At 47.2% G+C, this 14,332-nt stretch overlaps 1 protein-coding gene and 1 long non-coding RNA gene across 2 annotated transcripts in view; one reads left to right on the top strand and one right to left on the bottom strand.

The window, feature by feature from the left end:
- The window catches only part of LOC140213446 (uncharacterized), a 43,496-nt gene that overhangs the window by 23,940 nt on the left and 5,224 nt on the right, over positions 1 to 14,332 (top strand). The window contains exon 7 of the mRNA XM_072284675.1: positions 7,023 to 7,212. Within this exon, the coding sequence (XP_072140776.1) occupies positions 7,023 to 7,212 (190 nt within the window). The remainder of the gene's footprint in view (positions 1 to 7,022; positions 7,213 to 14,332) is intronic.
- Positions 3,046 to 4,531, bottom strand: LOC140213793 (uncharacterized). Its single transcript, XR_011890770.1, has 2 exons — positions 4,390 to 4,531; positions 3,046 to 3,170 (listed from the first exon to the last, which is right to left on the bottom strand). It is a non-coding gene; the product is annotated as an uncharacterized lncRNA (long non-coding RNA).

Here is a 14,332-nt window from a genome sequence, read left to right as displayed (position 1 = left end):
TGTGTATTGGGAAAAACGGGACGCCACAAAACCGCGAAAACTGACCACGTCGTGGGCGCATTAAAGACGCATTATTAAGGCGTACGAAACTGCATTCTTCCGAGTAGCGGCACTCTGCTGCGTGCCAATATGAATACAAGGTGATTGCCCGCTTCTCACTCTCTCGCTGCTTGGGTTAGCCATGGAGAGTTTATATATTTGCGCATCATATTTGTAGCGGCTCCATAGCCACTGTAGTCCGCCATAAAGAAAGCAACAAAGTACCAATAGAGAAAGGCATCAGGCAGGGAGATACGATCTCTCCAATGCTCTTAACAGCATGTTTACAGGAGGTATTCAGAGACCTGGGATCGGAAGAATTGGGGATAAGAGTAAATGGAGAATACCTTAGTAACCTGCGATTCGCTGATGATGTTGACTTGCTTAGAACCTCAGGGGACCAACTGCAATGCATGCTCACTGATCTGGAGACGCAAATCAGAAGGGTGGGTCTAAAAATTATTCTGCAGAAAAGTAAAGTAATGTTTAACAGTCTCGGAAGATCACAGCAGTTTACGATAGGTAGCGAGGCACTGGAAGTGGTAACGGAATACATCTACTTAGGACAGGTAGTGACCGCGGTCCGGATCATGAGACTGAAATATTCAGAAGAATAAGCATGTGCTGGGGTGCGTTTGGCAGGCATTCTCAGATCATGAACAGCAGGTTGCTATTATCCCTCAAGAGAAAAGTTTATAACAGCTGTGTCTTACCAGTACTCAGATACGGGGCAGAAACCTGGAGTTACGAAAATGGTTCTACTTAAATTGAGGACGACGCAACGACCTAAGGAAAGAAGAATGATAGGTGTAACGTTAAGGGTAAGAAAAGAGCAGATTGGGTGAGGGAACAAACGCGAGTTAATCACATCTTAGTTAAAATCTAGAAAAAAAATGGGCATGGGCAGAACATGTAATGAGGAGCGAAGATAACCGATGGTCATTAAGGGTTACGGACTGAATTCCAAGGGAAGGGAAGCGCAGCAGGGGGCGGCAGAAAGTTAGGTGGGCGGATGAGATTAAGAAGTTTGCAGGGACAACTTGGCCACAATTAGTACATGACCGGGGTAGTTGGAGAACTATAGGAGCGGCCTTCGCCCTGCAATGGGCGTAACCAGGCTGATGATGATGATGGTGATTTGTATTTGCGTGGCAGCATAACATTATCGAGCTCTTTGGTTATGTACACAACATCGCTTCGTTGTTAACTAGAAGCACAAAGGCACACAACGAAGACATAACGATACGCAACGTGCAGACAATTTGGTTGAGTGCTTTCTCTACTCTCCTGCGACATCGCTTCGCCGAGAATCCATTCTAGCGACATATTTAACCTTTCGTTCTGTGCTTACGTGATTTTCTTCCACCCACGTAAGCTAAGCAAGAGGAAGTGTGGAGCGATTGCTGACGCCGGCACCACCCTTTTAATCCCGTTAACTACTTCCACTGTGCTAACTCACCCCCACCGAAACCATCTTCACTTCAGTGTGGTCTTCGCCTCTTGTCAGCCAATTAGATAAGAAAAACCATTCAAGCTAAGCAATGCCATTTGCTTTGAAAGCAAACAAAGACGACCTTCTATAAAGGAGGCAAGCGTTTCATTCGCCTATTCAAACAAAGCTGCGGGTCATCGCCCGATGCTTGCGCTGACAGTTACGTAAATTTGACGTCAGGAAATTGGAATAAAACATACCGCATAACTTATTTTATAGGGTCATCGATTGCGACTGAACTCGATCTGCATGAAAATCTTAACGCAAGACTGACATAGCCGCAGCCACTACGCGACGACCAGTAGACAACGCCTCGAACTGTGCTAATTTAAAATTGAATCAACGGCGCCCTAACGTTGCGCAAGTGATGACAAGCCGCAGTGGCCATTACACAATGTACGAATGAAGGACGTTGAGCTCGGGCAGCAAACTGTGTTCTCTCCATGTTTCTCCCAATGGCAGCATTTGTTTTACGCAAACAATGCAGTGAACATGTAGAAACTCGAGTACTTACCAGTAGGTGGTGCTCGTGAGTCGCGACTGCAGTAGCTACTGTCCCTCGCGAACGTCCCAAAGAGGGTCCCTCTTTACCGAACGGCGGTTCTGGCGCCTGGCCTTCCGTCAAAGAGGAGGGGGCTTCACTTTCCGTTGTGTCGGCCCGCGGCCCAACGTCGTATGAAGCGACACCTGCCGCGAGAGCTCGGAGGATCATTTCGCGTTATGTTGAACAGAAGTCGCTTCAATGCAGTCGCACTTCTCCGGCGCGTCAGCACCTATCGCGATGAGCTAAAGAAGGAGGTAGCGGGCGGTTACGCTAGCGGTCACGTGTTATGGCGCCTTCTGATTCGGCGAGGACAATGAAATCCGCGACCACACGGCATCGATGCCATTGGGGTGGCGACAGAAATTGTGGAAGAAAACTGTGGTCCGTTAACTCCTAATATATTGACACGTGAACTTTATCTTTTACGGGTCAGTGTATTTCAACGTCTAACAAATGTTATCACTCATTGAGGGACGCACCTGCATGTACCGGAAGTTTCTGGAATGTCGCTGTCCGTTGTCCCCGTACCTTGTGTAATCTGATTCCATGTATGCGCGACGCGAATTGTGCAGAATTTTCTGGAAGACACGTGGGCACCAGCGATTACTCTGGAAACTTCGATGGCTCATGTATAAAAGCTGACGCGCTTGACCCGCTCATAGCGAAAAATCGCAACAAGAGCGGACACTCCCATAGAGCCCAGCTGCCGAATTGACTGTAGCGCACCAAACAGATTCTACTAACACCTTCCGGTTTTGGTTTTCAGCGCGCACTTTTTGAACGCCAGCTGGTACACGCCACGCCGGCTGCGCTGATCGGCGCGGCACTTTTTTTTCCCCTTTTACTGTTGAATCACGCGCGGACTTCGCGCGGAATCGTTGTATTATTTAGTAAAAATGATTTCGAACGATCTTTACAAGCGTCCACCAAATCTGTGTTACGAGCAATTTCATAAAGAAAACGCAAGACGTCTTCTGAAATGTTTATTTTGCTCTATATAAATGCTCGTACCGGGCTTCTTGTGCATTCATCCAAAGTTGTGGCACCACATAAGCATCAGTAATTGTCGTACGAAGCTCCACTGGATGCCATCAACTGAAAACAGTAAATTACAAGCATGTATGATTTTGATATATTGACCTAACTGGAATATTGCGTGTAGAGGCGAAACGTGCCTAAGTGGTGAATGAGCGGCATTACAGATAAAGTCACTTTTTCATACGTTTCGTAGGAAATAGACTCCTCCCAAACAATGTCATAAAATCTGAAGAAATTACCTAATTTTCAAGCATCCCTCCCTTCCCGGGCATTATTTCCTGCACTTTAGGAGCACAAATACACACACGTGACTGAGCGTTTCCAAAACAACTTGGCCTCAGTCGACGCGATGGTACGCCAAGTACACAGAGGAGGCTACAGCACTGGCTCTCAAGCCAGACCATGTTACACGCTCGCAGAATGCCGTCTAGTCGCAGTCAAGACAGATTCCTGGGTGCAAAGCTTGTTTTCTGTCGCTCAGAAGACAGAAATGTCAAGTTCTTGAGCTCCTCGGCGTTCTCCTTTACGCACCTTGCTGGCGCAAGCAACATACTTCCGTGTTATCACTCTCGGCAATCGCTCGTCGTGATTTCGACAAGCGTGAGTACCGAAATAAGGTATATGTTGTTGCAGGGCCATAAAAAGCGACACAATCTAGTCCCAATAAAATTCAGCACACGCAAAACTAACTCACCACGGTCGGCTTGCTTTGTCGCTGAGAGCTTCAGAACCCCAGGCGCGACGAGCTTGCCTCAAAAGTATCCCAATAAGTTAGGAAATGAATTTCAATAATATTTGGGGTCAGAGAATGCGTCACGAGCTTTTCCCGGTAAGATTCAGTACACGCGAAGCTAACTGCGGCACACAGCTGAGCTACATTTCGCTAACTGCGCCACTAGGCTGAGCGCGGCTACTGTGCTTGAAAAGTGCCCCTAAAAAGTGGCGAAATTAGTTACAATAATGTCTGGGGTCAGAGAAAGCGCCAACACTTGTCCCGGTAAGGCTCAGAACACGCGAAACTCACGCTCGAGGTGTTTTTCGTCACAAATCCAAGTGCGGCGAGCGTGGCCAAAAACTACCGAAATAAGTTATAATGATGCTTGGGCACATAGAAAGCGTAGTAAACATCTCCCAGTATGAGTAGTTAACTAAAATGAACTAGGCCTGGACGGCGGAGCTGTTTTTCGATAACTCCGTCACCATATAGGTTAAGTTTTTTGCAGTAAGCCTAAATATGCTTGAAATGCGTCGCAGACTGTCAAACAATATTCCTCACCTTGCTGTAATCCAGTTGTGCAGCGGTGCTGTGTCGAAATGCAGACGGAAAGCAAGTAGACGCCGGGAGCCCCACAAACGGGCTACATCCAAAAGAGACGGGTCACCGAGCAGGCGAGCTTCACATGCGTAGCCGGACTCGCTCGCTTCGGTGGCACGTCTGGCGAATGACGCATGCATCTGGCGCGTCTGGCGTGCCGCCAGCTTGCTGCTAGGTGACGCAAGAAAAATAGGTCGCGAAGTATATGCTCATTTATATGCAAAACGTTTTAGTTTCAGCGGGAAAGAATAAAAAGAAATAAAACATTGTCTGTAATTCCTTTTAAAACTTTTGCGCGCAAACAAACAGGGACGAAGAAAAGGGCAACAGAAGGACGAGCGCTTCTTCGTCCCTGCTTGTTTGCGCGCAAAAGTTTTAAGATGAATCTTTTCCAACTAGGCCGACTCGCTGTTATGCTTCATTGTCTGTAAGTTCATTTCACATTCTTTTTTTCCGATGCTCCCGTCAATTAACGGATGTAGTTGACACTAGGGATGACGTGTTTCCTGTTGCCAGTTTTGCCGAGTGTCCCCTCTTGTTGAATTTCTTTCTCTATGACCCGCTGATCAAATTTTCGACCATCGCCGACTGTGTTCACCACTGTCGTCGTTCTTAGAATGTAGCCTGTTTTTGAGGGCCCAACTTGACCCCATAAAACGCTAGTTTCCTCAGTCCCAGTTTTGCTGCTTTCTTCACCGTCAGTACTACGTGACAATATATACTTAGAGGTCTTTTTCCACGGATCAAAAGTGAACGCGTTCCTGAAGGTTTGTTCCTTGAAACTCGAGTTATTATTTCGCTGTAGTGTCCCTTTAACGCGCCATCCTCGTTTTACTCACGAAGACCTCCCTAGTTTTCAACACCCGCTAAGTAGAATTAAAATATCACTACTTTACAAACAGATGTGTTACGATGAGACAACATAGCCAGAACAACTTAGCATTCCTTGTGCGATGCTATTAATGCATGTAAGAAAAATAACTCTTTCTTCGTGGGTGTAAGTCACGTCACGGTACACAGTTTGCTTTGTATTCCATTTTATGAAGCGACAGCTCCTCCCAATTTCGGACGCCACCCCCCCCCCCTTTTTATGTAAGAAAAGACAATGCTTTGTGGAATAACAGCCTGCTTGCTTGCGTAAGTGGAGACACAGGCTATTCTTATTCCCACCACAATGCAAATATCTAGCTTGAGCGGAACACATTGCCGCACTATAATGAAATCACCTGTTTCGCATAACTGAACCAGATAAGGCAGTGAAAGAGTTCATTGAAAAGCGCTCACAACATTTTCCGCATATTTCTGTGCAGCCCTCCAAGATTTCGGTAATCTGGCAGAAGTGTCGACCGTCACGACGGTGAGCGCAGTATCGCGGAACGTCTCTACGAATGTAGTGAGGGTATGCGCATGCGCACAGACCATGCGCTCTAGTCCGAACATCGTGTGCTAGGCTATTCCGTAAAGCTCCGCATAGCCCCTGCTGCTGCTTATGCGCTTCCCTAATTCACACAAAAATTCGCGCACGCCCTTCTGCGCTCCCATTAAAATGATAACGTTACACTAGCTCGTAACCAGTAAGGGTTAGGCCGGTTTCATTGCCATAGCACAGCAGCTGATGCTTAGAGACCAGCATACTCGGCGCGCATGCACTTATCCTGGCTACAATAGGTGCGTTCCGTGAGAGGGAGCTGGTCATTGTGCCGGTTGACGCTCCCAAGCGATTAATAAAATCTTGAAGAGCTGTAGGGTTATGTGTAAAATAAACAACATTCTCCGGCATGTTCTCCGGCCCATGCTCGTACAGCGTGTTCGCATCTTCGATCTCTTCAATTGTCAATACCTAATGCTTCATTAGAAAATTTTTATTTGCAGCATCAAACTGGAGCAGGAAACATATTTACGTTCCACGTATTTAACCTTCGAATTTCTCCCGCCGACCTCTCTGCTTTTCTCGAAATAAATGTTTTTTTTTCTCTCTCTCTGACCTTTGCAAGGCTCCAACGAGTGCAAAGCCTCTAGCTTACGTAGCCTAACGAAATTATGATCCTAACTTCAGTCTCAAACACTTCGAATTCTGCTTATTACGAACTGAATATTGACGGAATGGCTAAAGCTACGTTTTTACCTATATGCACCGATAAGCCTTGCCAATTCCCTTAAAAAAATATTAATCCCAGTTGTTCACGTGACGTGCAGGACATCGTTCTCTTCCGACCACTTTCAACGCGGTATCCACTTGCGCCATATTTTCGTGCAAGTAGTCATTGCAAGTGTATCTTTCATCGCATTTATCTGGAGGGAACATTGTTGCAAAATTTCGGGCTTTACCTTTGTACAATCATGTCTTTATATGTTTTTTTTAAACAGAAGGAACGAATGTAGTTCATCCCATTGTGTGTAGGTTAGTGGCACATCGCGGCAGACCGTAACAAGCACGAGAAACGTAGGCAGGAAACAAAAAAAAAATTCATGCTTTATAATAGCCTGCCATTATCAGGCAGCTTGCCTTTTTTTCCTAATCTTTATATTTGTAGTATATTCGTCGGTGAGGCATAACTTTCTTATATTACCTTACGAATAAATAATCATTTCAGGTTGATTTCCACACCTTACATCAATATTTTTCGGTCAATTTTCAGGTAGTTGATGTGCTCACGCGGGAGAAACTCGGTCCCCACCAGACAGGTGAGGTCTGTTATCGCACGGAGTCGATGATGAGGGGATACTACAAACGACCCAAAGAAACCGCCGATATCATCGACAATGACGGATGGAGCAAGTCGGGTAAGATGCAGTAGTGCATTTATTAAGACTTTAACGCTAAGTTCAGCTTGTGACAGGTTTTCACGTTTCCTTACACTTTAATTCGACTTTCAATTTTTTGGGGGCGATAACGAAAGTCAAATTGGTGATAATTGGCCTCTGGGGCAAATTCCGCCCTAAAACAAGCACTATATTTTTCGTATTAATGTGGGACATGCTATGCACTTTTGGACATGCTATACACTTTTGAGCGTTGAAATTTTATTGGGAGGAGGCTATCAGCGGGTGAAAGTGGTATATTATATATTTTTGTATATATTTCTGAAGTGTAAGGAAACAAACGAGCCCAACTTGGCCTGAAAATTTTTCTGGTGCTAAATAGATTTTATTTCATTTATTTCTTCATACTTTCAACCCTCTGCTGAGGGTTCTTACAGGGAGGCTTTAAATACAGGTAGACCATATATACAGGTGCATCAAGCGGCAACGGAATCACAAAAATACACGTTTAACAATTTTTGAAATTCACAATCATCACTGGCATTTGCCACGAAGCTTGATATTCCGTACCAAAGTTCAATCACCGCAGGAAACAAAGAACAGCGGAACACATCACTCTGAGCAATTTATGGGCGTAAAACATATCCATGATTAACACGACTGCTTCGTTTTCCTGGAAGCTGAACATACTCATCTTTGTTGATTTTTGAATGCCCATGTAGCATTCTAAAAAACACTCTTAGACGATTTTTTTGCCTTCGTACTTCTAGTGTTTCCAGTTCACAAAACTGCAACATCAGTGTGACGGAATCTAAACGGCGGTACTTTGAGCTTATGAAGCGCGCTGTACGACGTTGAACTTTTTCTAACCTTGTAGTCATTTATTTCTGATGTTCACAGTCTCCACGTATAGGTGACAAAATTATTTATAGAAAGAAAAAAAAAGCTTTTGCGTCCACAGTGAAAAAAAGTTGACAGTTTGCAAACAAATTAAGCGCATAAGATACTTTGTAAAAAGTTTCACAACCAGAAGTCATGGGGATTGCTGCACTGAAGCAAAACATCATACCAGGTTACAGTCTCCGTGGCCACGTACTGTTTTGAGCATCTGACTCCGACTCTGCAACTGAAGTCTTGCTTGAAGGGCTGAGGTTAGACTTACTTTGTTGTAAAAGCTGTATTGAAAATGGCTACAGGGCCACAAGAGCAGACGACGCACTTGTCAAGTTGTCGTGTGTTCTTTCCTTCATTCGTTATTTTGGATCAGCAGCGCATTTCGCTACAACAGGTTCTGCTTTGCGCCGAAACATGTGGAAACCTTAGGCCAAGGGAGGCTAAGGATGTGCCAAAGTGCAGGCGTTGTACTTGGACTGTTGTACATAAGGTGTTTGTCGAGAACATATCGCTGACCGAAATGCAGAGATCTGTTACTTTGGGAAGTTATGCAGATCCAACACACGTGTTGGATGATCTTGGAAGCTGAGCTTTGTACAATGTTTGTGCACAAGGCCATCGACATTTGTGCTTATGCTGGCACACATGCATATGAAAGGAGTGCTCGGGTTGTAGGTGTAACTCGCTTGTTTTTCAGTGTTGAGACGTTTTATTGTTGTTTATTTAAACATCTTGTCACGGCAATTGAACAGCACCGTGGTAATGTGACAGCATGACACACAACATGTGATGGTAATGAGGTCTTCAAATGCGATGTGATGCGGTTATGGAGCGGAAATCAGGAATAATTAAAAGCGGAGGCTTGTGAACGCTGAAATACATACCCAGTGTTCGATACCCCGTTGCACCGTACCCAGTGGCGCAAGTGGCCTACTAGGCGAAACAGGTGCCGGTCCATGTCCGGTTGTCCAAGTAGTTTATATATAATCATCATCATCAGCCTGGTTACGCCCAATGCAGGGCAACGGCCTCCCCCATACTTCTCCAACTACCCCGGTCATGTACTAATTGTGGCCATGTCGTTCCTGCAAACTTCTTAATCTCATCCGCCCACCTAACTTTCCGTCGCCCACTACTACGCTTTCCTTCCCTTGGAATCCAGTTCCATAACCCTTAAAGACCATCGGTTATCTTCCCTCCTCATTACATGTCCTGGCCATGCCCATTTCTTTTTCTTGATTTCAACTAAGATGTCATTAACTCGCGTTTGTTCCCTCACCCAATCTGATCTTTTCTTATCCCTTAACGTTACACCCATCATTCTTCTTTCCACAGCTCGTTGCGTCGTCCTCAATTTAAGTAGAACCCTTTTCGTAAGCATCCAGGTTTCTGCCCCGTACAGTGGTGAGCAGCCTTCTCTAGAGCGCGCCGATGGTGCTCTACGGAGCAAGTCAGCGCCACCTAACATGGCGCTCTGGGTTTGAGGTATGCGTCCCGCGCGCATGCGCGGCAGAAACAGAGGTATGCCTGCTCATCGCTTCCTTGTCCAGCCACCGCCTTATGAGTTCGTTTCGTGCCGCCAGGGACGCGCTGCCTGCAATTGTGACGCTGTGATGGCGGAGAGGGCGTCGCCATGCCGCCGTGTTTCACGAGTGTAACGAGACGGCCAGGCAAGCAAGCGCGGCCATAATGTCTTTCGGCGTGCATCTGCACTGCGTATTTACCTAAGGGCGACAGCCGACGAAAATAGGCGACGAAAATAGGCACCAAAAAAACCATATAGGCCCAGTTCTCGCACTCTTAGCCTGGTCTGCGCCTGAAACATGCGATCACCCGCTATCACTTGGACGTGCTTTATAAACGCGCGATCACCCGATATCACTTGCACTTGCTTGCCTAGCCGCCCCGTGATTCGCGCGAAACGCGTTGCTTTTCCGGCCGCTGTTACATATCATTCAGCGCGGCCCTGGCGGACTGAAGCGCAAGCACTGAGGCCGAGAACCCACGAGCAGGCACCGCCTTGTTTTGGCCGCACATGCGCACGAGACGCATAGCTCCATCCCAGAGCGTAACTTTAGGTGGCGCTGACTTGCTCCGCAGAGCACCGTCGCCGCGCTCTAGACAAGGCTGCTCCCCACTGTACGTGAGCACTGGTTATACATAGCTGTTATACACCTTTCTCTTTAGGGATAATGGCAACCTGCTGTTCATGATCTGAGAATGCCAGCCAAATGCACATGGGCCCATTCTTATTCTTCTGATTATTTCAGACTCGTGATCCGGATCTGCGGTCACTACCTGCCCTAAGTAGATGTATTCCCTTACCACTTCTAGTGCTTCGCTACCTATCGTAAACTGCTGTTCTCTTCCGAGATTGTTAAACATTACTTTAATTTTCTGCAGGTTTATTTTTAGACTCACCCTTCTGTTTTGCCCTTCCAGATCAGGGAGCATGCATAGCAATTGGTCCCCTGAGTTACTAAGCAAGGCAATATCATCAGCGAATCGCAAGTTACTAAGGTATTCTCCATTAACTCTTATCCCCAATTCTTCCGAATCCAGGTCTCTGAATACCTCCTGTAAAAACGCTGGGAATAGCATTGGAGAGATCGTATCTCCCTGCCTGACTTCTTTCTTTATTGGGATTTCGTTGCTTTCTTTATGGAGAACTACGGTGGCTCTGGAGTCGCTATAGATATCTTTCAGAATTTTTACGTACGGCTTGTCTACACGCTGATTGCGTAATGCGTCCATGACTGCTGAGGTTTCGACTGAATCAAACGCTTTCTCGTTATCGATGAAAGCTATATATAACGGTTGGTTATACTCCGCACACTTCTCTATCACCTGATGGATAGTGTGGATATGGTCTATTGTTGAGTAGCCTTAACGGAATCCTGCCCGGTCCTTTGGTTGACATAAGTCTAAGGTGTTCCTGATTCTATTTGCGATTACCTTAGTAAATACTTTGTACTCGAAGGACAGTAAGCTGATCGAGCTGATTACACGAAAAGATGTCTATCCTCTACCGCGCATAGATGACGCCCTGGATTGTCTACATGGTGCTGAATTCTACTTTGGACTTGCGATCGGGCTATTGGCAAGTGCCAGTGGATGAATCCGACCGCTCGAAGACAGCTTTCATTACGCCTGATGGCCTGTATGAGTTTACAGTAATGCCATTCGGCCTCTGCAATGCGCCCGCGGCATTCGAAAGGATCATGGATAACATTCTGCGAGGCCTCAAATGGAAGACGTGCCTGTGTTATTTAGACGACGTGGTAGTTTTCTCCCCTGATTTCACCACTCACCTCTCTCGTCTACGCGAAGTCCTTACTTGCCTTGCCACCGCCGGCCTTCCACTTAACTTGAAAAAGTGCCGCTTCGGAGCCCGCCAGCTGACCATACTTGGCCATGTCGTTTCCAAAGACGGCGTCCTTCCCGACCCTGACAAACTTCGTGCTGTCGCAGAATTTCCACGGTCGACTACACTGAAATAGCTCCGAAGTTTTGTCGGCCTTTGCTCTTATTTTTGACGCTTTGTGCGCAATTTTGCCTGCATCATCGCTCCCCTGACGAAGCTCCTGGCTGGCCCTGGTGACCTTCGCGATTAGACTCCGGCATGTGACCAAGCCTTCACCACTTTGCGTCGCCTGCTTACCTCACCGCCTGTTCTACGCCACTATGACCCGACTGCACCGACCGAAGTTCATACGGACGCCAGCGGCGTTGGTCTTGGAGCCGTCCTTGCGCAACGCAAGCCTGGCTTTCCGGAATATGTGGTTGCGTATGCGAGTCGTGCCCTCACGAAGGCAGAAACCAATTATTCTGTCACAGAGAAAGAATGCTTGGCTATAGTTTGGGCGTTAAACAAATTTAGCCCTTACTTGTATGGCCATCCGTTCGATGTTGTGACAGACCACCACGCGCTTTGCTGGCTTGCGTCACTGAGAGATCCGTCAGGCCGTCTTGGACGTTGGGCTCTTCGGCTCCAAGAATTTGACATTCGCGTCATCTATCGATCCGGGCGCCAACATTCTGATGCCGATGCACTCTCCCGATCGCCCATGCGATCCGACGAAATACCACCCTCATCCATAGAGTGCCCGGTTGCTACACTTGCTGTTACTGACATGCCGTCTGAACAGAGGAAAGATCCGTGGATTGTGTCTCTCATTGACGTTCTTCACAGTTCTTCAACGGCTACATGCCCTCGAGCCCTTCGTCGCCAAGCCACCCATTTCGTGCTACGGGACGCCATCTTATACCGCCGAAACTATCAGCCGGACGGTCGCAAATGGCTGCTAGTCATCCCTCGCCATTTGCGCTCCGACATATGCACGTATTTCCACGCCGACCCACAACAAGCTCATGCTGGCGTCCTGAAAACCTACGAGCGGCTCCGCCAGCGCTACTACTGGCGCGGCATGTATTCTTATGTCCGCAAATACATTCGGTCATGTGTAGCCTGTCAGCGACGCAAGACATCTCCTCATACGACAGGCCCTCTGCAACCTTTACCGTGTCCTGCACGTCCTTTTGATCGGATTGGCATTGACCTTTATGGGCCTCTTCCATGCACTGCTAAAGGAAATCGTTGGATAATTGTCGCAGTAGACCACCTTACAAGATATGCAGAAACTGCTGCGCTTGCTTCGGCTGCTGCTCGCGACGTCGCCGCATTTATGTTACGGCATTTCATCTTACGGCATGGCGCACCGCGAGAACTGCTCAGCGACAGAGGCCGTGTCCTCCTGTCCGAAGTTATTAATGAGCTGCTCGCCGCTTGCCGCACTATTCACCGGACCACTACGGCATATCACCCACAGACTAACGCCCTAACGGAACGCTTCAACCGCACTCTTGGTGACATGCTCACTATGTATGTTGCGTCTGATCATTCCAATTGGGACGATGTCCTCCCTTTTGTGACGTACGTGTATAATACCGCCGTTCAGGCTACCACAGGCTTCTCACCATTTTTCCTTCTTTATGGACGTGAACCATCCACTACCCTCGACACCGTGCTACCATATCATCCGGATGCCTCTGAATTCACCCCTCTTTCCGAAGTTGCTCGCCATGCTGAAGAGTGCCGCCAACTGGCTCGCTCGTTCACGTCGGCTACCCAAGGAATTCACAAAGATCGCCACGACAACGGGCAGCCCACACAGTCCTTCGCCGTGGACTCTTACGTCTGGCTTCAGCTGCCCTTCCAATCTGCAGGCCTTAGCCCAAAGCTTGCTCCGAAATATCAGGTTCCGTACCGGGTCGTCGCGTGTACATCGCGTGTGAATTATGTGGTCGAACCGGTGACGCCATCTTGGGACAAACGCCGCCGTGGCCGCGAGACGGTTCACGTCAGCCGCCTGAAACCGTACCACGACCCTCTTATCGTGTCATCCCCTTAGGTCGCCAGGATGGCTCCTCTTCGCCGCGGGGGCAATTGTAGTGGGCAACATGCATGTGGCGCTGTGCGGACTGCCACCGCTGCGGCGCGAGACCCGAGCTCGGGCTGCTGATGCGAACGCCTAGGACTCGCGATCAAGCGCTACTTGCGATCCCGCGTACGAGCTGCAATAAACCCCCTTTCATTATATATATATATATATATATATATATATATATATATATATATATATATATATATATATATATATATATATATATATATATCAAACTGTCTTAACGCTTTGCGAGTCGATATATATATATATATCCGTATATATCCTCACCCCCAACTCATCTATGAAGAGAGTGCCTTATCACATTCAACTTACAGGCTGAATTGCCCTCTATCTTTTTTTAAATAGTGAGCCCAATGGATTGATGCGGCCACTTTTTTTTTACACTGTACTACCTCCGAGATCGCTCGTAATTTTAACTGCACAGATAGCTGGAAAGACAACAAGGTTACAATGCAAAGTTAGCTAGTCGCATTAAAAGGTTAAACGTTAAAAGTGACCGTCAAAGCAAAGGGACCATTACAGCCTGCTTGCCATGCTTGCCTCGTGCAACAAGATACCCCGGAATTCGTGAAGCGACTATGCTTAAATAATGCGACCTTGATAAGAACTATCCGTCTTTCCCCCGGCACCGCCTTGCCAGGGTAGGCTGCACATTATTATTGAGCCACTCTTGATACGTGAGGCCACGCGCCCTTTTTATCTGACTTTCTATTTTGCCGTTCATGCTTCAAGGGCGTAGGCAGGCAGTCGCTCTACTTCCGTCATCATTCCAAGTATAA

The sequence above is a fragment of the Dermacentor andersoni genome, chromosome 10 (genome assembly GCF_023375885.2).
Source record: "Dermacentor andersoni chromosome 10, qqDerAnde1_hic_scaffold, whole genome shotgun sequence".
In the NCBI taxonomy this organism is placed as follows: Eukaryota; Metazoa; Arthropoda; class Arachnida; order Ixodida; family Ixodidae; genus Dermacentor; species Dermacentor andersoni.
This window is presented reverse-complemented; position numbering and strand designations above follow the sequence as displayed.